The sequence below is a fragment of the Alligator mississippiensis genome, chromosome 16 (genome assembly GCF_030867095.1).
Source record: "Alligator mississippiensis isolate rAllMis1 chromosome 16, rAllMis1, whole genome shotgun sequence".
NCBI lineage: Eukaryota > Metazoa > Chordata > Crocodylia > Alligatoridae > Alligator > Alligator mississippiensis.
Window position 1 is genome coordinate 29,044,020 of NC_081839.1, and position 24,498 is coordinate 29,068,517.

A 24,498-nucleotide genomic window follows, 5' to 3' on the forward strand; every position below is an offset into this window, starting at 1 on the left:
AGAGGCAAACCCATACCTGGCAGGGGAAACACCGTGACCACCAAGACGGTGTCCTAGTTGCACCTGAGGATAACAGGTTTCCTGGCATGGGGTAGTGCCCGCAGGGGTAATGTAGTTTTATGCCCACTTTATGGAAATGGCAGACTCCTCCCCAGCTTGCTCCTGCAGCCGTATGGCCGAGGGTGAGCAAAATTTGGGGGCATCCGAACCCCAAGCCTCCAGGCCTGGGCCTGCAAGTAGGATGCCTGCCAAAGGATTTGGAAACATCTGATGTCCCAGGTGGGGTGGAGGATATTTGCTGGATGCAGGGTCACTTATGGTTCTGGACTGTCCTAGAGATTTGGATTTGATCTGGCTGATTTGACTTGAAACAAAAAAGGCAGATCCATGTTCCCACATGGAGCCCCACTAAAGTCAGCAGATCAGCAGCAGTCATTGCAGCCCAAGCCACCATGAATCTAGCTATTTAGATCCCGAAAGCAATGTGGGGAGAGTAGCCTGGAGCCCAGAACAGGCTGTGAAACCACCTGAGAAGGTGAATAAACCTCGGGAGAAGCTGGTTCAGGTGGGGCCCTGTGCTTCACCAGCCACAGGGTCTGAGCCAACTCTCTAGGTGGGCAGCACTCAGCTGTAACTGCACTGCAAACATACCCCAACTGCAGTTATTACCCCTTCTGTCCTGCCCTCTGTAGTCCTCAGAGCAGGGAAGGCGTTCACCCATGGCTCTGTTTTCCCTCCGGTGCTTTTCTCTTCTTCCTCCGCTGGAATTAGCCTTTTGATCTCAAGAAGAGAAACACAAGCTGGGAGCACCCTGTAGCAAAGCTACATTCTGCAGCTCCCCTTCTCCACATGACAGCAAAGCCTGTATATATGCGGGAAGCTGACTATTTATCTAGTGTGTGTATTCTTTCCAAGACAGTCTGTGTTTCTTATCCCTGAATGATGAGGATGGACTTCCCCCTCCCATGCTGAAGCTTTCCTGCCTCCAAACTTTTCTATCTTGACACTCAGAAGATTCCCGTTCTTCCCCCTTAGAAGGTAAAGATGTATTATTGCCAGGAGTAAGTAACATATCACCCACATGACTGGTTTTTGCTGCTAATCCCAGTTGATGGTAGGGAGGGGCTGTTCTGGGAAGCAGCCATGTGGTTAACATTGTGCACAGTGCATTTTTTTTTTCCCTCCTCTTCTCTCCTTTTCTTTACAGACATGCAAAATTGTTCCATGCTGCCATAGATGTGAACTCCCCACTGCACTGCCTTTTTTTTTTTTTTCTTTTCCAGGGATGAAAAGGCCTGAACGATCCGACAGAGATCTAAAAAGCTCCTATTGAATCTGCGTGGAAACTGGAAAGGAGATGAATAACAAAAGGGAAGAAAGAGCAAAGTTGGTTATTTTTCTGGCGCATGGATGCAATTACGCTCAGTGCATTCCAGAGGCGTTCCTTTGAATGCTGTGCAGGTCTGCCTGCCATTCCTGGGAGAAAGGACGAAAAAAGGGAGGAAAAATCTCTCTCTCTCCTGAAGCGGCATGTCTGCACTTTCCATCCTCTTTCTAGGTGAGTGTGCTCACTTTTTTTCGAAAATCAAAGTTACTCTTGTTTTCTCTGGGCAACAGCGAATGCAACAGTGACTAGCAAAGGAGAGACGCTTGGAAAGAAAAAACTTGTCTGTGCTCAGAGTTGGTCTGGTTTAGTTTTCCTTTATTTTTTGTGGTTGATTTAATTATTGCCAGGTTAGAGAACAGAAGAATTTTTAAGACTAATTTCTCCTGCTTTTAAAACATGTTGTTCAAACCTCAGCCATAGGAGAGAAACTCTTCTTGTTTTGGGCTCTCCCCCCCCTAAGATCCAGCAGTTATGAGCGGTGAAGTCTCCAGGGGCGTGAACCATTTTGGCAAAATAAAGGTGAACAAAGTATCTTTGTTGCCAGGAGTTGGTCACAGTTGCTTAAATTAATATATATATATATATATTTTTTTTTTGGCCAGGAATTTTTAATTTCAGCTCTTTTTTTGTTTAAAAAAAGAACTTATTGTTTCCAATAGAAGCTGTAGACAACTCAGATTAGAAACAGATGTGTTCAAGTGCAAGGGGGAGGGAGCTGCAGGAGAAAGGAATAGAAAAGGGGGAAAGAGGAATGGAGGAGAGGAAGGTAGTGAAATGTGGAGAGGAGAAAAGAGGAAATAATAGAGGGCAGAAAGTAAGAGACAAAGGAAAGAGGGATGGAGAAAGGGGGAAGGGAAAAGAAGTGGCTGAAGGATAGAAGAGGAAAATGAAGTGAAAAAGGAGTGGGTTGCAGGAGAGGGGAGGACACAGAATAGCAAAAGTGGAGAGATGAAAGGGTAAGAGAAGAAAGTATGAGGAGGTGTGGAAGGGAAAGAGAGGCAGAAGATTAAAAAAAAAAGAAGATAAGGGTTTAGATTGAGAGAGAAGAATGAATGGATTTGTGCTTATTAAAGATGAGGCCTCTGGAGTAAGGGATCTGCAGTCCTGCAGCCCCCGAGGAGGCTTACCCGTGAGGCAGTGCCTGGATCTCCCGGGGCTCGGCCACGCTGCGAGCGAACCTCGCCCTCCGGTCCACTTGCCAGATCGCTCTGGCAGGCAGATGGCTCTGTGAGATCTCGCATCAGGGCCATGCATGGGCTGTGGTGCCTGGGTCCCTCCCGAAGCGCCTGGGGACAGGTGTGAGTGATGCCAAGGTCTCCTCCTGGGCAGAGCGTGGTGGGGCTAGTGACTCAGAGCGGGGTGGTGGACAGGAGGGAGGCAGGTCCGAAACCTGCCATGGGATCGTGGAGGCAGGAGAGCAGGAGAGATGCTGGAGGGCACGGGCCTGTCTTGTGAGGCTCACACAGGTCCACAGCGCAGAATTTGAGGTCGAGTTGTAAGAGGCACGGGAGCATCAGTACAGTGATTATCCAGCCTGCTGTACCCCATGCATTTACCCATGCTACCACAGTCAATTGCTGTACAAAGTGCTTGAGAATAAAGGTCTTTGCCACTGGAGTGGCTCTTAGTGCTGGGTTTCCTTTGGGGCACATGAGCTGGAAGGCCAGGCAGCTCAGCCACGCTGAAAAGTCTGCAGCAGAAGTGCAAGCTGCTCAGCCCCTTGGCACTAGGTCCTTGTGTCTTGGCAGTTTGGGGGGGCCTGAGAGACTCAGGCAGTGCATGGTCTTCTCCAGGCCGCGGGGATAGGTGCTAAAGTCTTAGGAGGGCCATGCTGAGTCCACAGTGCAAAACTGCTGCTATGCTCTTACTATAGCCCGCTGCTTGCATGCTGTCACCAGCCAAGCAGATTCAAATGGCAGTGGGAGCCAGCCACGGCAGCAGGGGACATGCGGGGAGTGCTGCTTACTCTAGCACAGGGCAAGGGGGAGGAAAGTAGGGGAGGAAAAGGAGAGGGGGAGCTGTGATTCCCCACTCAGACTGCTGAGTCTTCTCAAAAACGCTGTGCTTTATCAGAGAGACTGAACAAAGCTCTTGCCCCAGATGAGCAGAGCACTATGTCCTAGCATTGCTGTAACAACTCTCGCCCAAGAGTCCCCAAGAGCTTTATAAATCATTATTTGCATTCCAGTGGGCTCTGGAGACCCCATCGCGCTAGGCACTCAACAGCCCCAGAGTGAGAGATGGTCCCTGCGGTTTACAAGCTAAAATGTCATGAATGAAGCAAGCTGTACGGCCCTTTGTCACATCATTATCCCCATCCTGGCAGACAGTCAATTAAGAGGTTTCTTCAAGACTGCAGCAAAGCTGGGAATCGGTCTCTTGACTCTGTCCAGTACTTTTAGCCACAAGATTGTCCTTCACCTCTTCCTGCATTCCTGCAGGGCCGTAGATGGAGGGAGGGCTGCAGTCTCTGGGTTCTCTGAGCCTGGTCTTATTCATCCACACTAAATTCACTAAAAGTATGTTTCAAGGGGAAAAAAAATGAAGGGATTGTGGCTTGTGCTCTTGGGTCTAACTGTATGAGGGTGACCTCAGGAGAAGAGGAAAGCATCATTTGCTTGTTTTAAAAAAAAGTCTAAACAATCAGTCCACCCTCAACTATATTGCAAAAGCGCTAGTGACACCCTTTCTCTTCTTGCTGTTCAAGCCAAACGAATAGTTTTTGGAGAAGCATCTGAAAAGCAGTGGCAAGGCCTGAGAGCAGATAGCGAAGGGAAGTGAAGCTTGGTTTTTCATTACTGCTAACTAGAGTTGCCAGTGCACACTTTTGCTTTATAGGCAGGATAAAGGATAGTCCTTTCCTCAAATTTTGCACACTGGGGGAGAGTAAGAAGAAGTCAATGTGTGGGGAGGCTCCTGGAACAAATTATTTCTAAGGGATGATTTAAAGAAGGAAGTTTGGTTACTGTACAGACAAGCATGGAGGGACTTTTCAAGCATGGGGAAGAGCGCAAGTAAGGGCATGCAGCTCAGAGTGGGTGAAGGAGCAGAAAGGGGAGAGGAGCAACACCTCTGTGTGCACATGTACATTGGTGTGATGCCACTTGAGAACTGATTACCTTTTTCTTTCTGGAAAAATCACTCTGAAAAAAATGGAAATTTCTGTGATAATGTACATTTTTCAGTGTGAATAATTTGGAAACCGTTCTTGTATTTAGCTTTTTGACAACAACAAAACTGGGGGAAAAAAAATCATCCAGCTGAGCAAATATTTTAGTCAAAGCAAAGATTTCCTTAGCTGATTGACTATGCATTTTTAGTGGTTAAAAATGAGTATGCCCAAGTATAGATGCTTACAGTTTTTAGGTGTTTGCCTTTTTTAGTGAAAACCCCCAAAATTATTTGAACGAAAACAAGAAAAAATAATTTTTTTGGTTGTCTTTCTATTCAAAAAAAATATTCACATTAGCTTCACACTGGGGTGAACCCCACTGACATCAATAGACTTACTTTAGCTTCGGTTAATGAAAGGTGAATAAGACTTCACAAGGTATTAAGCATATAAAGGCATTGTGTGCTGCTTCTAGGATGTAAAGACATCACAGAAGCAGAAACAATAAGCTGGTTGGAAAATTTAACATTTCAGTAGAAAATGGGTTTCCATTCTCCAGCCATTTCCACAACCAGTGAAATGTGATCTCATTTGGAAAAATCACCTCTTTGACCATCGTGTAGGAGCAACATTGGACCATGCTGTGAACCAAATTCTGGTCCAGTATAAATGACTGCCACTACATTAATCCAAATTGAATAAAACTTAGCGATGTCAGGGCTAAATTGGCCTCTCTTCCCTAGGGGAAATGAATCCCTAGAGGCTATTTCTCTCTGTTGGTTAGGCAGGCTGGTGAAGAGCAGAGAAGCAATTAATTTACGGTTGTGCAAGGAATTCTTGCTAATGAAGGGTTTGATGTGTGTTTCTTAATCTAGGGCTTGGCCAAGAAATGATTTTTCTTCTCATTAGGAACATAGTTTCTGCCAGGAAATCTATTTGCATCAACATCTTAAGCATTTTTTATGTTTCTATTGAACACCTCCCAACAGCCCTCAAACATTTTCTGTTTCAGTTTTCAGCCCTCCAAATTTCCCCTGTAGAACCGATTTGTGGCTTTATGATGAAACCCTGAAAAATATTTGCAAAAAATAGAACTTCTGTCTTTTAATTGAATGAAGAAAACAATAGAGGTAAAACTCGGAGGAATTCTCAGGTGGGTCGTCTTGACGCAAGATCTCACCTCTTCCCTGGGAGGCAAATAACACCACAAACTGACAATGGATGGCAAAGAAGGGGATTTTCAGGTATTTTGCCCATTGCACAGGGCTGTGCAGAGCTCTGCCCTCTGAAACCTGAGATCAAGAGAGCTTTTCAATGCTGTCCCCAGGGCCCAAGACTCTGATAATCTCCCTGGGCTGCCAGTTGCAAGAACTCAGCTGTGTCCAAGTGGAGTGATAGGGCCTGACAGATGATGTACGGCTTCCTACGTACTTGCTAAGGTGCCAGTGTCTTCTGGTATAAAAGGACGGCTTCTCTGAGGCATTCAGCACTGGCAAGCTTGACAGCCGCTATCAAAAAAGATCACGAGCCCGCTCTTAGTGAGGTTATTGGGAGGTTTGTCATTGATCTTAATGGCAGCAGGATCAGCCTGTAAATTAATTCACTGCAAAGGCGGGGGGCTGGGTACTAAGGAATCCCAATACCCCCTGAATCCATCCTGATCACGCCTTGACTGGTATTGGCATCTCAGTTTCTAAATAATACATTCACAGAAGTTTTGGGCGTCATTCGGGCCTGTGAGATGATCATCAGGTCCAGCTCCCCTGCTCTGGGCAGGAAAGACTGCTGGGGTGCTCGGGAGTCGCATAACTATTGTGCCAGATTCTCAGCTGATATAACTCGGGAGCGTCCCTTGATTTTTTTTGGCAAAGCTATGCTAGTTTATGCCAGCCAACAATCTGGCGTGATACTGCCAAACCAAACCAAAACAGGACGTGGAATAGTTGCAATCTGTTCTCTGGATGTATTGAATCCATCCATCCATCCTCCATGTCTCTAGCCCTCCTGTCAGCTAGTCTCTAGGTTCTGAATGACAAAATCACCAGTTGTTCTACATTAAAAAAACAAAAAAGCCTAGAGTTTCTTTTAACTTTTCTCCCTCTACATGAAAGCCGGAGGCTTTGCTTCTCCCTGTGATAAATTAGGATTTGTTCTATATCCAAGAGCAAATGCTTGAGGCTGTACCATCCCAGGGTTGTGATTCTTGCAAGCGGAAGTCAGGCTAGGGTCACAATTTGGCTGGGAGACTTAAAAGGAAAATCCATGTGCTCTAGGCAGTAGTGCTGGGTAAAGCGCTCCTCTGGCAGTGGTGAGCTAGTAGGTTATTCCAGCCTGTTGTGCTAGGGGAGATGCCAGGTTTCAGACAGAACGTGAAAATCCCATACTCGTGTTGTTTCAAATACTGTAGTGCTTTTCAGAAGGCACCCTCATCACTGCTGAGGATGCTGAGTTGGTGACCACTTCTGGACAGATGAGAGCTGGTCCAAAACCTTGCCTCCAAAACATTTAACAAAATTTGGCCTTCTTCTTCCCAAACCAAAATGTTTGCTTTGTATGGAATGTGTCAGGTTTTTCAACAATATTTTTAAACTGGTTTGAAGTGGGTTTTTTGTCCTTCTCAAGGCTCTGGCTCTTCCTTTTTTTTTTCCCTTTTTCTTTTTTTTGCATTCTCCATTTTACTATTGGAAAAGGTATAGAGGCTCTGAAACACTTAAATCTAAAAAGAAATTGTGGGACATTAAAAAAGTAAAAAAACCATGTTTTTTTCTACATTTCCCATGAAAAACCATTGGTGTTTATCTATCAGCCCTACACAGGGCCTTGCTTGATGTGTCCTTTGTATAATTTGCGGTCTGTTTGTGGGGTGTTTTGGCCCGGTTTAGAAAGAAGCCTTGTGAAACTGCAGGATAGCTTCCCAGAAATGTCACCATTGCACAGCTGGCTCTTAAAGATGTCAGTCTGCTTGTCCTCAGGACACAGCACATACCCCTGTTTACCTTGAGGCAAATGCAAGGCTCTGTGAGGATCAGGGAGAGAATGGCAATTTGGGATGTGCGGCTGAAAAATAATGTCAACAGTCACCTAGGAGAGCGTGTGTGTGTGTGTGTGTGTGTGTGTGTGTGTGTGTGTGTGCGCGCGCGCTGGCAGGAAATTTTGAAGTTAAATGGAAATGTGCATGAGTAATGACTGCAAAGTGCGGTTCTTGCAGAAGGGTGCATGATTGTGATTGTATATGTATAAAACCTACTCTGAGTGTGTTTAAGTCCCCTCCTGTACCTGATCCCAATGGGATACAAGTCTGTTGCAGCCATGGATACAGACCTTTTAATTCAAGCTTCTGCTTTTAATTCTGAATGTGCCCACAGCAATTGCTTTGGTGCTGAGACAGCAGTTACCACATATGCATGCAATTAGACACACAACATGCATTCTGTGCATGCAGGCAACTGGGTGATTGTGTGAATGCAAACCTGTGTGTAACATGACTGTGTGCCCAGCGTGCGAGGGAATGTATGGTAAAGAGTAGAAGCATTCTGTAAAAATATACCCATTTGTCTCTTAGGACATGGCTATGTTTCAGATTGTTTCTTCATCTGTTTTTAGCAAATTGTTAGTTTACAAAGGAAGTACAGCAGAGACGTTGTGGAGAAATCTGGTCATTAAGGGCTATGAATAAATACTCAGAAGGCGGAGGAAGCAGGAAAGGTAATGTCATGAAGCACAAATAATGCACAAGGCGTAAGTTGAAAAACTTCACCAGAGTCTTCTGGCTGACAGTGGAAACAGGAGTTAGCCAAAGAAGGAGGATGCCGTCTTTTTGTCTAATTCACCGCTGGTGAAATCTCCTCCGCTTCCAACCCTCTACCCCAATAGTGAAGCACAGGGTGGGAGCAGCAAACCAGCAGACTTCTAGCAGTAACAGCTCAGGACTAGTAGTTCTGGGTCAAGCTTTAACAGTAACTCCACTTAGCCAAGTTACTCCATTCCCGTTATGGTAATGCTTACTGACCCTATTCGTGACCCAAGACCTTGTTGTGCGAGGTGCTGTACAAACACAGGACAGACTGTCCCTATTCCAAAAAGCTCACAGTCTCAATATAAGGCTAGATACAGGAGGTGGATATACTGACGTCCAGGTGGGGAAATGCAAAATAGCAGTGGTCAGCACGATGAGCAGGTGCCTCTGCATATTGCCAGTGAAACCACTGTCAAGCTTTTTGTGCCAGTCGCTCATGTGAAAAATGAGGGAAACTCCTCCTTTTGTCTCAAGGGGTTGTTAGATGGGCAGATATTTGTAAAGAGCATTGACAGTGGTAAATATAACAGGAAAGGAGCATTGAACAAGTTCTGGCCTGAAGGCCTCTTGGGCTCCTTCATCTCCTGCCCTCCCCTCAAAGATGGGTGGGCCTGCTTCCTAAAAGCAAATCTTCTTCACCAGCAAAGCTAGAATCTGTCAATCTCCTACAAAATTCAGCACACATTAAAGGGTGTGTTTTTTGGATGAGTGACTTTCTGTCCGCCACACCCTCATTTTTATGTTTGGAAAATGAATGTGGGGCACACATCACTGTTCGTGATTGCTGCTGACTTGTCCCTGCAGTTTGCTAGGTACAAAGGCAAGAATTCAGTTAAATCGCCGATGGCAGGGAAAGTTCAGAGGAAATTTTTGTGGGCGTGCATGTTCCTTGTGCAGAAAGGCTGACTTCCCGAGAGTGCGCCCCTCCAGGCAGGCCAGGCACAGTTAAAGGAGGAGTGATGGCACGAGCAGCTGCACACAGCTGAAGCTGTAAAAGTCCACCCAGTAAATGTATGGAGACTGTTACAACAGCCAACAGAAGCCTTTTTCTGTAGCTCTGCCTCACCTCCTATCTGGAGAGATGATTTCTAAGAGTCAGAGGTGAGATCTGCATCAGTCCTTCCCTCCTGACAAGCGTCCACAAATAAATGTGAGAGTTTTGTAATGCAGACACCCATTCCCTCCCCTGAGAAACTCCAGCTCATAGCATGACACCAAATTGTTTGTGCCGTCAAGACACCATTTCACAGAAACTGAAATCTAAGCTCGTGTTTTGACTCTCTTAGTGGCTTTGCTCTACATGTAGAGAGACTGTACAGTCCTTTCCTATCAACTATATGTTTGCAGAGTGATCATCTGTATCTGAGAGAAGGGCACCTGACATGAGGCTTCTGGCCCCCTTCTCCCTGCACCCCCTCACTGTCCCTGAGTCCCTGGCAAGGTGTCGGGTAAGGCGGGAGCTGTGCCAGCTGCACCCACTTGACCTGAAGTGATGCACAGGAATACAGCGCGACACCAGCCCAGCCATGCACCAAGGACTTGGGGTTGAGCAGGAGCTGCTCCAGCTGTGCCCACATGGTGCAGCCCGAAGCAGTGCACGGGAATACAGCGCGGCACCATGTTAGCAGTGCCCACACCCCTACCAAGCCCTGGCCCAGCAGAGCCTAGATAACCTGCGGCTCCTGGCCTTCTTCCCCCTGCACCCTCTCCTCCCCAGCAAGGAGGCCCTGATGTGAGCTTCGACTTGCTGGGGCCAGGGTGTCTGGTCCATGAACGGCTGCAGAGTTGGAGCGGTGCACAGACAGCCTCAGTGGGCAGAAGCCTGGCCAGAGCTCAGCGCCCCTGCCTTGAAGATATACTGGGGGCTGCAGGGCAGGACAAGGTGGGACAAACAGGGAGGAAAGTGGCTGCTTCCGCATCAGGGAAGGCACCAAAAAGCAGGGCAGCCGCGGGCCAGATACAACCGTCCTTCCTAGGAGCAGCCACAGGCTGGATAGAATAATTCAATGGGCTGGATCTGGCCTGCGGGCCATTTTTTGCCCAACCCTGAGCTAGTGTCTTGCATCACTGGCCCATCCCTCTTCCTTGGTCTGGCCTGGAAGTGGGAAGGCTATAGACCTCACTTTAAACAAGACTTAGCATCAGGGGTTCAAAATGCAGCTGCTCCCAGAAGTTGTACTACTGAGATCGAAGGGCCGAGGACCGCCGAACAATGTAGGACTTGGGGCAGGGAAGAGAAAAAGAGAGAGCAGGGCAGGGTAATGTCTGACAAACACTCTTTCTGGCAGGTAAATGATGTTCTTTGTCTTTGGAGGCCAAATCAGAGCAATGGCTTAAGAGGGGTCTGTAGCATTCCCAGCTCTGCTATAGACCTTGGCAAGTCATTTAGTCTCTCTCTGTGTCTCGGTTTCTCACCTACTCTTATCTTGCTTTCTTCCCTTGACTCTTTAGGCTGCGATTTCGTTCCAGAAGACTGCCCTTTGCTATGTGTCTGTACCACATATAGATTTATGGTGACTCAGTCTTGGTTAGGTCCTTGAGGCATTACAGCAATATAAATAATAACTAAAGACACTCAGCTTCCTTTACCCCTTGCTCCTTCATTAAAGCATCAGTAGGGTTTTCCTTTGCTTATAATATCTGTGAAGCATGTGCTGGCTGAATCTTGCCACTCAGACCACTGAGGCAATCTTTTCGAGCTCAGATAAATTGGTAAAGGCTATGGAAATGTCTGATAGAGAAATGACTTCTGCCCATCAGCACAGGGATACAAAGCATAGAGTATGTGTATCTAGTGGAGTAGGAGGTCTTTCATATCCCAGGAAGAGTCTCCCTTATTAAACCAAAACAGAGTCAGGCAATATTACTATTTTTTCTATTTCAGGCAAAGAAAATCTCACGGGGTTTTCTGCCTTGAAGGCAAATTGCTTTGTGACTTCATTGTTTAAATGTAGGTTTTGTTTTGCAGGGGTGGGGGGTGGGATTGTTAGACTTCAAGCAAAAGCCTTATAACCCAGGGACTGTCACTTCTGATTACTTCCAGTGACACTTCCAATTATTTGCAATCACAATTTCAGGGACAAGAGGGAGATGGAGCCAGATTCTCCAGCATCAGGCTTTTTCTGAACAAAGGACTGTTTACCAAGCCACTGCAGGAAGAGAAGCATTGGGCCAGATTCTGATATCTGTTACACCAGGGTAAATGTGGCGTAGTTCAGCTGGAGTCAGGCTTAGTTTCGGTGCATCTAGCAATAGCAGCAAGACTCTGGGAATCGCAGACATAGACAAGCAGGGCTGGAAGGGACCTCAGAAGGTCATGTAGTCCAACCCCCTGCCCAAGGCAGGAACATCATCATCTAAACCATCCTATACAAGTATCTGTCTAACCTATTCTTAAAAGTTCATGAACTGCTCGGTCGCACAGCTACCAGACTCAATACCTCAAAGTGTCAAGAATACGAAGCGCCCTAACTAGCTACAGGTAAAGCAGGGAGATGAGGCCGCTGTCGATGTCCTACCACTGCCATTCATTAAAATCCACTTGAGATCCCAAGGTGAGGACCCAGGCCTGCCCCCTGCAGAGGAAGGCAAAACCCCCCACAGTCCATGCTGATCTGAACATGGGGTAAAATTTCTTCTTCACCCCAAATGTGGCAATCAGTCTGAGGCTAAGCAGGGAGCAATTCTGACTCTGGCAATGACTTGCTGGGTAACACTAGGCAAATCATTCTGTTGTCTATGCCTTTGTTTCCCCAGAGAGAGGTAGTTAAGTCATGTTAGTCTGAAGTCAGGCAGAAGGCACGGAAGATATGCAACTTATAGATGAACTAAATAAGATGTATATAGAAAGCATGAGCCTTCGTAAACTCAATCTCACTTCATTAGATGCTGTGAGCTCAAGTTCATGAAAGTTTGTGCTCTATGTATATCTTATTTAGTTAGTCTATGAGGTGCACATCTACCCTGCCTTTGCTTCCCCAGACAGATAAAGGAAGTAATACTGACTTCAGAACAACAGCTTTACTGTAACAGAACAGAAGTTCAGCACGCATACAGGCCAGGGACAAACATTACACATAAACTGGTTTAAGTGATCAGAAACTGGTTTAAACCTGTAACAGAACAGATGTCCAGTGCACATAAACTACTTTGAAAATGGCTGAAACTGGTTTGAGATAAACCTGGTTGAATGCACTATCAGACTCAATTGATTTGGCTCAAACCGGTTCATGCAAGGTCTGCCCCAGACCAGACCGGTTTAAAAATGATGGAACCTGGTCAAAGATTTCCCCCCCACACCAAAGGGCAAATGCATATTCTGTTAGCTACCGATCTAACCTACACCGCTTACAGAAAACCACGTCACTTAGATCGAGTCCTCCTTCGCCTTCTTAAATGTCTGTACCTCGCCCACGAAACGGTAATCACTTCCCTGGCCTGGAAGACCTGTTAGACTCCATAGTGGCTTCAGAGCATCACAGGCCAATTTTCAGACTGTCACAAAGCTAATCTCCCAGCTGTGAAGCTGGGCTGTTCCAGGTGCCTGTGTTGTACCTGTGCTGGATTTGTGGCAAGATGAGACTTGCCACTAAACAGCAAGGGTGGAGTCCAGCCCCAGGTAATGCTAGATTGGTAAAATCAAGCAGAATATGTTTGCCCATGGAAACCAGAGTGCTGCCTAATCTGCACATCGCTTTGCTTTATAGCATTACTTCAGACTACAGAGCGTCAAAACAATCTTAGGATGGCAAACTGCAGCTTTGTCACGTGTAGCAAAGCATTTGGTTTGTTTGCAGCCACACTGCATTGGACTTAGTACTGAAACTATGTGCAGTATCTAGGAGTCGGTTATTTGAGTTCCTATAGGCTCCGACTAAGTTTGTGGGGAAGGGTACCCATATCCTATCTATTTTGCTTTTTCCGTAGTACTCTCTAGAATAGAAGGTGCTGCTAAATATATAAAGATAAGATAGTATTAATTGGCAGGCTGAGCACATTCAGCAGACAGCATGGATATTTTTGTCATCAAAGTTCAAAAATTCATTTCTGTATCAGTGACTTTGGCAGTATTACTGGTCCAAGGCCCTTAAAAACTATCCAGGTGTTAAAGTCTTTGCCTGGCATCAGCTTCTGTGGCTGTTGGCACAGGTCTGGCTTCTGTTACAGATGTTCATCATCGGTGTTACGCTGAGGAACTGCTTTCCTGAGAGCCTGGCACTAATAACCTAGGAGTTATAGGCACTAATAACCTGAACTAGGAGCCTGGCACTAATAACCTAGGAGCCTGGCTTAATAGCCCAGCATGAATATAAAGAACTAGTAGTTTTAATGAGCACTTCAGCTCTGGCTACAGAACTGGATACGGATAGACCTGGTCTGGTATGGGCTGAATTGTGCAAAACCCAGCTTTGATTTGTTTTTTTCCAAGTGTGCACTCGGAATTAGAAAGGACTTTTGTATGACCATGCAGTGAGCAGTTTCTCCCATAATTCTTCATTTAATGTAACCTGATATTTTCTTTGTTTTCTTTTCCAATGGGGAGTTTTAGGAAGCGGAGAGATTGTCTTACGGATAAAGCAGGAGGCTGGGAGCCAGGATATTTGCATTACAGCATTGACTCACTGGGTGTCTTAAGTAATTTGGGACTTGGTTTTGTTGTGTTTTTGTTTTTTTTTTAAATGCCGGCTAATTTGGAAGGCCTGTATTTTCAGGTGGCCAGCTTGAATTGCCTATATCCAACACCTCTGAAAATAAAATCCTAGAAGCTGGGTCCAAAGCCCACTTAACTCATCTGAAGGAATTTCACTGCCAGATTGGGCCCTAAGCATGCCAGGTTGAGTGCCCAGACACTGAGGGCACTTAAATTACCAGGTATATTTGCAAATGTCGGCCTCAGCTTCTCCTACCCACATTCATTACCATAGCGAAGCTCACATTGCAGGTTTTTGAGTGCTTTGCGATTTATTATAGGGACAGGGCTGCAGAAGTGCCAAGAATTAGTGTGTCAGAGTAAGCAAACTGAAAGCCATAGCAGGAGTTTTAATACTGCGGCTGTTTGCTGTTTCAGATCCATAATCGTCTGGTGTGAGGAAAGCTGAGGACTTCGAGGTCACTTGCTTTGGAGCTAATGATCCCATATTGCACAACAGTTCTTCCTCATTACTTACTCTCAGTTATTTTTCTATTTAGTAACACCCTGGGCATATGCTGCTAGTGAGGGACAGTGCTGAATGCACGCCCATGAGGAAGCAAAGCCATCAGGAAGCAATGGGGATTTCTCTTCTTTATTGACTTTCTTCCTCAACTTCTTAGCAACTGTTTTTTTTTCCTGCAGTAAATGTGACCAGAAAGTGGTGGGTTGTGGCACCAGATGGAAATGCACACAATGAAGTCCCTGGAGAAGAGGCCAGGTTTTTTATGTTGTGTTTGTAAGCACATAGAGCAGACAGGTCCGAGATTGGGAATCTTGGATGCTACTGTAATGCAAAAAATATATATACACCTATAAAGAACAGGGAGCCATGCACGCTGCATAGTGCGGGTATCAGTTGGGAATGCAAAGAACCTAAAGAAAGTCCAAAGAAAGTCCTGTAAGTGTTTACATCAGGCCTCGTGGGCACTTGCATCGCATCCACTGTCTTAATGAGCCTGGCACTTAGATATATTAGCATTTCCTCCCCTCAACCTGCATGTGGTGGTTTCAAAGGCACGAGCACGACTGGACAGAAAGACAAAAGGTGTAAGGCATAAGAGTCGAGCCATAAGCCACTGCCCTAACTTGCTGAAGTGCTGAGGATGTTCAGCTCTCAGACTTCAGTGCATTAGACTTTGTTCTGACTGGAACAAGAAACAACAAAAAATATTGCTAATACTAAGCTAGTTCTTCCGTGTCGTTCTTTGCCAGAGCTCCCAGTTGCTGCTATACATGCCTCTTGACGTGCGTAGCAGGATGCTGGGACGTCTCAACATCTCCAGCATTCGGCAGGTGAAGCCTAGTTTGAGGGACCCTAATGAAAATCCACCTTGCATCTCTGTGGAGGTCTCCTGGCATTTTCTGGGGTGCATTACCACAGTCACAGCACTGCCCACATGGGCTGGCAGGCAGAGCTCAGCTAGTCTGCGCAGCGGGAGCAGAAGGAGTCTGAGTGACGAGGGAGTTAGCTGTTTGTGAACTAGATCCCAGAGATTACTAAACCATGAGGTCTGAGCTTCTAAGGTGCTGCCTCCTGCGCTTTGAATGCACTTGGTGCTCCAACCACATTTTTTCGGACCTGACTAATGATTTGTGGGGGGCTGCCTTGGTGCGCCTTAAAATGGGTTGATTTCTAGGAAGCCAGCACGCAGGGCTCTCTGAGTATCAGGTGTTTGAAACTGGGTCCTTAAAAATGGCAGTGCCCTTAAAAATTGAGTCTTTTGAAAACCGCCTCCTTCAAATATGCCCTGATTCAGGTCTTGTGTCCCCAGATCAGTGAGGTTACTGAAGCATTTTAAAGTGCCTTCATATTCTCCTCCCTCCCTTCCCTGCTTGGCTATTGTTGCATCAAAGCTCTTCTGGAGGACAACACAAATGGAGAGGGGGGCTGATAAGTCATGCATGTGGAAGGGTTTATCTAACAGGCCTGTTAAACAAATTACTTGAGATGCCAATATTGCCTGTTTCCCCTGTTCGAGCTCGCTCTCAGAGTCACAGAGGAGGTGGATGGCTCCCAGCCCTTTTAGGTTTGTCTATAACTAAAGCAAAAAAAAGAAAAATTGTCCTCTGCCAGTCTCCTGACACAGGTGATGATAATCCACTCCCGTGCCCTGTGGCATGGTCTCTAATCAGGTATGTGGCAAAGCCCATCTGAAGTGAGCAGTCGAAATTAGTTACCTTGTGTCGGTGACTTCACAGGACACCTCGGGGATGCTTGGAAGTGGTCACTCACAAGAAGAGGATACCAGAAGCAGGGAGCAGTGGGTTATAGAGAAGGTCTCACTGCATTTCCCAGGCAGGAGAAAAACCTTTTTGAGTTTTCTTTTATTTTTAGCACTGTGCAATGGGATGTGACATGTGTGAGCCTGTTTTTTGACAAGGAAAAGCTCTCACAGGGCTGTGTTTCCCTCTCGGTTGAATCGCTCCAGCTCTGCTGAAGTCAACAGGGTTTTGCCACAGTAAGAGAGCCAAAAGCAGCCCATTGTCAAGGTGGAAGTTGGAAATGGGTACGGCCCTGAGTCTCTGCGCTTCTGCCTACCCCTGCAATGAGATTCATCTCCACCATACGATGCATGTGCTTGTGTCTCTCTGATAATAACCTGCTGCCCCGTACCTCTTTAAGCAAAGTGATGGGGGCTTGTGCTTTGGAAACAGATTTATAAAGGCAAAGGTGCAAAAAGCACCTAAACTATATAGGTGCCTAACACTGAAACCAACAGGCATTTGTCTGCTGCCTTTGTAATCTGGTCCTCACTGCTGAAAGGCCATGGTTTGACTCCTCCTGACAGCAGTGCACCGTGTAGTACTTGAGCCTTCAGCGAAAGACTGGAGGTGAGAGCCCAGGAAATGCACCGGGCAGTATGGGATCCCACAGGAACCATCTGACCTCCTGTATCTCCTTGGCATGGGAGGTCCTGGTTCATGACAGCGGCCCTGAGATACTCAATACCAATAACTAATACTAATAACCTTACAAAACCCTTTTAGTACCCAAGCATCCCGTCACCCATATCCTCTTAGTTACCTTGTATTCAAGAACTCACAGCCGTGCACGTAAGTCTACACAGACCAGCACTGAGTAGTCAATAGCTGCTGGTTTCCTTCATTGCTGTGAGACATGTTTCAGGCATGCTGAGACTCTTTTTAAGCCTGCAAGCATGACTCTGCTTGTGGTTTGGGGCATGTTGGGCCTTCTGGCAGGCTCCGCGCAGTATGCGCTGCAGATTTCTGCCTCTCAGGCTCCCAGCAGTACCATGTCAGTGGGATGGAAAATCTCTCCCCAACTGAAAGCACCTGGTGTGGTGAGCATCTGGAGCATTACTTTATGGCTCTCTGAGTCCTAGGAATGAATGCTCTGGTTTTTGGTGGGTGGAGGAATCTAACGAATGTAAAGAAGATTGGCACTGCTGATCCTTCCTTCCTTGATGAGGGACAAGCGGCTTCTTTTTTAGGTCTGGTTTTGGGATGTGGTTTTGTTTTAGTAATGTTCAGAATTGGGCAAAGAGGAAGAATAAGTTTCAGGGATCTTTACAGAATGGCAAATCTGGCCTCTTGAGAGCTAGGGAGGCAATTAAGCTCATACTAGACAAGTTTCTGAGCAAAGAGGCTGGCCAGGAGACCCATTCCGTGCTCCACATCAGTTTCCTGATGGCAACTTCGGGCTGTCATTGTATGTGATCCAAGAAAGCTCCTGTCTTGTCTTCTCTGAAAAGTGCAGCCTCCAGGGCCCCTTCTGGATGGCACTGCTGTAATATGAAATAGATGAGAAGCTGCTTTGCTTTCTCAGCATGTGAGCGACGTTGGGAAAGTGTGCAAGCTGGCTGAGGCTTGATTTGATAGAAGGTAGAAAGTTTTTGCTTATTAGGGAAAGTTTGCTTAAGCCCTAGTTGTGCACCCAGTTCAGTGCCAGTAACGTCACAAGGCACTCGCAGCCAAAGTTATATAGAATTCTTGATGGGGTCTCATTTATGTATCGAGTGCACCGATACTTTCAGAAACAGCCACTTTAATATCAAAGTCATGCTAATCAATTTGGGGTGATGTCTGCGTGGTCCAAGCTCATAACTGAAACGTATTGTGGGGTTCACAAGAACTTTGCCCACAGGGTTTACACGCTGGAAGTCACGTTCAATCGGTTGCTTCTCCTGGGTTTGATCATCATACGTGCTGAAAGGCAGCTGCTGGTGCTTGGGACTTTGGAGAATGAGGCCCCCTTTCATCCTAGGAGGTACTAGGGGCACAGAGAATTGTTTTGCTAACCATGCCAGACTACAACAGTGCACTTGTCTAAGGGGAAAAAAGTCTGGGTAAGAGCAGAAGGCAGCGACTTGCCTTGTCACCGCTGTTCCACATTACAGACCAATGTCCAGTTGGTTTTGGAGAGAAGCTGAAGATACCAGTGTATTACGGGATAATATTCTATTGCAGGAATAATAAAAAAGTAATACCCAACTCTAATATGATGCCTTCATCTGTAGATCTCAAAGTAATTAATGTCAAGAGAGAGCAATACTATTACCTCAATTTTACCTATAGGGAAATCAAGACAAAAAGTGACTTATCCAAAGTCACCTCTCACTCAAACCATTTTGGAAACCCATGGATTTAACCCAGGTCTCTCCTCCATGAATACAGTGTCCCACCCGCAAGGATACATTAAATTGAATTACAATACTTAATATAGCGCAGCAGACAAAGGCAGCATGGTCTTATGTGGAACATGCTGGTCTGGGAGTCAGGAAGCTTGGGTTGTATTCCCAGCTGTCCTGCTCGCCTGTTCCATGACTGTTCAGCTCCCTTCTGTGACTCAGTTTCCCAATTTGTAAAACACCCACCCTGGCACTGACTCTCCTTTGCCAAACGGTTGCAGATTACCACAGGGCAGAGGTGCTGTGCAAGGTCTAGCTGTTATTTATTCCTATAAAGTGCTTTTATATAAATCATTGGGACACACAGACTCCAGATAAGAACTACTCCCACCTGATGGAAGACCCCCTCAACTTGGCCGGAGCAGAATGGATCTGTGCTGTAAGAGGAAAGGAATTTCTCAGCCGCACATTCTTGACTGTGAGGGAACAGCCCTCTGCATCGCTTTAAATCACTCTGGGTTTTATTTTTCTGTGTCAGCACTGTCGGTGCCTATAATCCTCAACCAAAAGAGGCCATCCTGCCCTACCTAGAGGAGGACTTAAAGTGAGGAAGCCCCTTCAGCAAAGCTGTGGCAAGCAGGCAGATAGTGCAAAGGAGAAGAGAAAATATCCTGAGCTGAGATGCATCCAATTAGGGTCTGATAATGATGAGAAACTAAAAACGTGCCATGCTGAATCCCTCTAGTGCAGGAACTGGTGCACTCCCACAATGGGTGATGCTTTCTGACTAGCCAAGCGTTATAACGGCTGTAATGGAGCAGGTAATTATTATACATGCCTTACAAACACGCACCATCAGCAGCACGCATGTCGATGCAGGCAGTAAAACTCTGTGCAGTGGATAAACAGCGTTTTCTGCATATGCTTTAAGGAGCTGCCATAGTTTCTATTTCTCTCTACCTTCCTTGTGAATCCAAAAAGTGGATTCTGTCAGCCTTCAGAAAGAAGATGCACAGAGGGAAGTTTCCTGGGCATGAACCAGAAATGAAATATTTGGGGAATATTATATCTGTAGCAGAACTTGTTGCAGTCTGGGGTTGCACTGTCTGTGCTGGGAGGATAGATGACCTGGGGGGTAAGGCATGGAACTGGATTCCTTTCCCAGCTCACCCACTGGTTTGCTGGGTGATATGGTATAAATCACTTCTTTTCCTGCTGTCTCATTTTCCCTCTATAAAATGAGGACTATGATACTAAACTCCTTTGTAAAACACGTTGAGCTCCATGGATGAGACATGTGTCACATGAGTGAATGCAAACATCTAGAACTCTTGGTTCCAAAATGATACCTTTTATTTATTAGACCAACTGAGAAATTGCAAAAAAAATATCTTTTTCTGCAAGTGTTCAGGCTCATGTGCCCTTCATCAGGCTCAGGGAAAGTTCAAGATGAATATATGAATACGAAGTTCATATGAGTGAAATCTTACTAATCCAGGCAAACCAGAAAGGTCTGGCAGTTAGAATATGGGAAAGGGAAGAAGGAAGCAGGGGTCCTATCCATAGCTCTCCTATTGATTACTGCCTCCGGCAAGTCCTTTGCCTTCTCTGTGACACAGCTGGGAATGATTTACTCAGTTTTGTAAAGCACTGTGAAGGCCAGAAATAAGCAGTGCTATTCAAGTGCAAAGTACCAGGAATTAATAGCTACCATCCTTTCTGAACAGCTTGCAGTGCTTGCCTATCAATTCTCATTTGTAATGCACACACCTGTGTAGTAACTAGTCCCTTAGCGTGCTTACTGGATAGAGTCAATTGTTGCTGAACTATCGAATCAAGCAAATTTGAAAACTTTAGGAGCCACAAAGCTGCTTGCTTTGCTTTTCTGCATTTTTTTTTTTTCAGGAAATACATACTCGGCTATACTTCCTTTAGGGGACAAGACAAGTCTCCATGTTCTACAATCCTGTCATCTTGGTACAGAATAAACAGAATCTAGATGCTTTCATCAAAGAGGAGATTTTATTTTTTATTTTTTTAGTGTAAACAGCACAAATAGAATAATTCAGGAAAATCTAACATGAACAGTCCTCTCCCTTACTCCTTAAAAAATCTGGTAGCTTCCAGCCTAAAGGAAAGTAGAAAAGGCTTGGCGTCATGTTAAGAGAATGGATGAGATTAGGGGGCTGATTTTTCACAAGCTGAACAAGACTTCTCAAGCAAGATGCCAAGTCCTATAATCATCCCAAACCCCAAAAGAATGTCATGAAGCAACTGGGATCCTGCAAATGGGTCCATTTCTGTGTTTTACATGCACAGTGCCAGATGAGAGACCCATTGCCTGGCCCAGAAAATCACACTTTGGTTTTGTTTCCAGATGTTAATGAGGGCCAGACTGAGCGTGGTTCAGTGCCAAGGAGCTCTTCCAGTCTCTGACTGTTTTTCCCCACTTTCTCCAGTTCAGTAGTGAAACACAGAAATTTTGCCTTGTGATGAGGCCAGCATGGTTTTCCAGCTAGTCAGGCCGCTGGGATGGAGACACAAGAGAGCTGGGACTTTGGGGAGGTAAATGCAGTCTTTAAAAAGGGGGAAGAAGTACAACTTATTTTGCTGGTAGTACTTCTAACAGGCTCGACGGGCCAGAATAAGGCTCCTGGCCCACAAAGAGACATTCAGGGTTTCAGCACCATTAGAAACCAGTGGACACTTTCCATGGAGCTCATTGGGCCTTGGATAAAGTCTCTGATGGAAAGTGAACATATTATTCACCAACCGCCATGAGAAATATGAGGGGGGGTCGGACTCAGTGATGGAGTAGGTCCCTTCTGACCCTAAAATCTATTAAATCTATATGAGCTTGTCCTCATTTGTTGTACGCCCTTTAACATGAGGCATCTTGCCCTGGGTATCAACAAATTATAAATATGCTCTTTTAGCTACCCTGACTTGTCTGGCATGCAGGTCAAAACTACTTTCACTTATGCCCTTGACTCAGCTCTGCCAGTGTTGTCATGATTGCATCAACCCCTGATAGACTGATGGCCTGGAAGACCCAGAATAGCCCATAATTAACAAGCATTTCACTTCCTCTTCTAGAATAAACTCAGACGGCAGGGGACTGACTCACTGGCTCAAAGCAAACATTTTTGTTTCACAGAAATAAGTAATGATCAGAGTAGACCCAAGGATCCATTTAGAGTGATATTGTCCTTGTTTCTGACAGTGGCTAGCTCTAGATGAAGATGCAAAAAAACCCCAAAAACCCATCAGAGAAGAGGACAAGAAATCCTATAACGGGCAATTTGTAGAATGACTAGAGTGATTGATGGGTTATGACCTAAAGCAAGACAATGTATTTCTTACTCTTAAAAATTCTATCCAATGTTATTTTGGATTTTGATCCTTAGAAATGTATCATCCTTTTAGAATGTAATTTGCTTACACTCTCCCGGGAGTGAACAGCAGCGAAGGAAGGCACTACCCTACACCAAGTGGAAAACTCTAAGCACATAGTTAGGATCTTGCAAGGGAGGTACTTTGACTTCAGAGAATTGACTCTGCATGCAGAAGCAAAAAAGGGGGATGTTATTCAGAGTAGGAAACTTTGTACCTGCCTATGTGAGAGAGGAGGTTTCCAGTTTGCGATGGAAGGGAGGAATGGATGTAACCAATGCATCTGAATCAATATGAGTTCGGTGCCTGTTTGACCCAGCATTAGTGAATAAGAAGTTTGTAACCAGCACCCATTATTATATTGTAACCAGCACCCATATTATGTGATGGGCACAGGAAATAGGCATAGGTGAGTGGCTGAGTATACAAGTCAGATGAACCTATGCAAACCTAATAGATGCAAGAGAAGATAAACTGGGGAACCCTTCAGGTGGATGGAAAGGGTTAGTAGGCACATGGGCTTCCTGAGAAACTTAGTCTGAGCTCTGACCCAGTGGTAAGTTTTCACGTGGCCTCTGGTTTTGCTGTGAAGTCTCAATCCGTTGAATCGCCCTGAAGCCCAGTAGTTGCGTTGTTCCCCTTCTGCCTGTATCAGGACAGCACAACGCATAAACATTCAAGCCGCGTGTGGCATGTGGGATTTTGTTTAGGAGCTTGTGCCTAGAGAGTCTTGCTGAGTCTGGGTCAGGGTAAAGGTCCCTGCATTAAACCACTGGCACAAGGCTGCTTTTCAGCTTGTTTAAACAATGCAGGCGAGTGGAGCTTAGCTCGAGGAAGGAATGTGAACTGTTTGGGATTGGGAGAGGACTCTGGGCTATGGTAGCTGTCAGATGTATACAGAGGCGTTGTCAGAATGTACTGTCTCACGTCTCTTGGCAGCTCTGTATATTTTACCTGATTTCCATGTATAGTAAATGTTTTTAATAAGCTTGGATGCAGCCAGGCCGGAATAGACACCAGGGTGACATGACAAAGGCTTCTCCCGTTTGCACGGCGCTGTGCTCCAATTCATTTACAGAAAGGAAAGAAAGGATCTAAAAGCAGCTCGCTACGTTATATAAGATTCTCCCCAAACAAGCACCAGATCATGATGCCAAGTGACAGCGAGGTCTGGTTCACAGTGAAGCTCTGCTCTTTCACAAAGAGCCCAAGACCAGGACCAACCCTGGCCCCAGGCATGGGAAGCCACAGGAGTTGGGTGGGGCATGAAGTCCATAGGAGTGAACTAGGTGTCATTGGTTTGTGCCAACAGGAGATAAAAGGGTTTTTTTTTCCCTAATTATAGCTGGGGTCATTAGACATCTACTTTCATCGGGCTTTTGCACAACAAGGTCTGGTGGCTGGAAGCTGGACCTTAGCAAATCCCAATGGGAAATTAAGATGTGAAATTAAGCAGTCAGTGTAATGGACCACTTGACTATTTTATCCAGGTTGTGGTAGATTCTCCATCGCTTTAACTCCTTGAGTCAAGCATGGCTCTGTTCTGAGAGACCTAACCAGAAGTTATGGAGTCAAGGCAGGAACGACTGGTTGACATTTCCTCCATCCTGTATTAGGAGATTGGAGCTCAAAGACCAGAATAGTTCATTCTAGCTTGAGAATCTCTGACTGCCATTGCCTTTCATTTATCATCACCGTTTTATTGATTGTGGCCCTGATTCAACAACATGATTATGTCCCCACGTGACTTTAAGCATGTAAGTCATTTCATTGAAGTTATAGCACTCACAAGGTTAAAATTATGAGTGGAATTAATTTTTTTCTGAATCATACCTGTGGCAGGGCACTGTTGGTGCTGCCACTTTAAGGGCTGAGCCAAGCAGCCAGCAGGTGCTTGATTGCAGCGGCCATTTTAGATCCCTGGTTGCCTATATAAACAGGGCAGTTGGCTGCTGGCAGACCAGGTAGTAACATTGTCTGGCTGCTAGGTTGAATGCAACATCTTGGAGGTAAGGACAGGAACTGTAGGGGATGGTTTGGAGGCTCCTGAGCCTGGGTATGACCTAAAACTGCAACCTGCTGGGAGTGGGTGGCCTGGTGGGGCTCCCAGTGGTCCAGGAGCCTCCAGGAAATGCCAGGCTAGTTCCCATCCTGGTGAAAGGTGGGTTGGGGCACCTTAACCCCAGCCCTCATCTTTGGGTGTGCTACTTGAACCATCTGATCCAGGGAAGGCCTGATACACTTGAGGAAGTGCCTGAGCCTGCTGGGGCGAGTGACCCTGTGGGGCTAGGCATGCTTCATGAAGCACCTGAGCTGGGAATAGGGGACCCTGATCCCTGAGTGCAGGCAGGAGGTGTAGATCCAACCAAGGGACTTGACTGGTCACTGCTGGGGCCAGGACTGGAAGGGTCAAAAGGGCCAGAGGCCCACAATAAGGGATGCTCATATTGATAGCCTGTGGCTAGTCAGGGACCTCCACTTTGCCACAATACCCAAAGCCATATGAGGTTACACAGTGCTCTTCAGGAA

The 24,498-nt window shown here is 46.0% G+C and overlaps 1 protein-coding gene across 2 annotated transcripts in view; it reads left to right on the forward strand.

The window, feature by feature from the left end:
* The first annotated feature begins 900 nt into the window (after positions 1 to 900).
* CLMP (CXADR like membrane protein) overlaps positions 901 to 24,498 on the forward strand; it is a 63,563-nt gene continuing 39,965 nt past the window's right edge. The window contains exons 1-2 of one of the 2 annotated variants that reach the window (XM_014593759.3): positions 901 to 1,038; positions 1,284 to 1,558. In XM_014593759.3, coding sequence (XP_014449245.1) covers positions 1,531 to 1,558 — 28 coding nt within the window. In that variant the 5' untranslated portion in view covers positions 901 to 1,038; positions 1,284 to 1,530. Of the gene's footprint in view, positions 1,039 to 1,283; positions 1,559 to 23,947; positions 23,979 to 24,498 lie in introns of those variants that run through there. The other variant, XM_059719837.1, reaches the window with a different exon arrangement.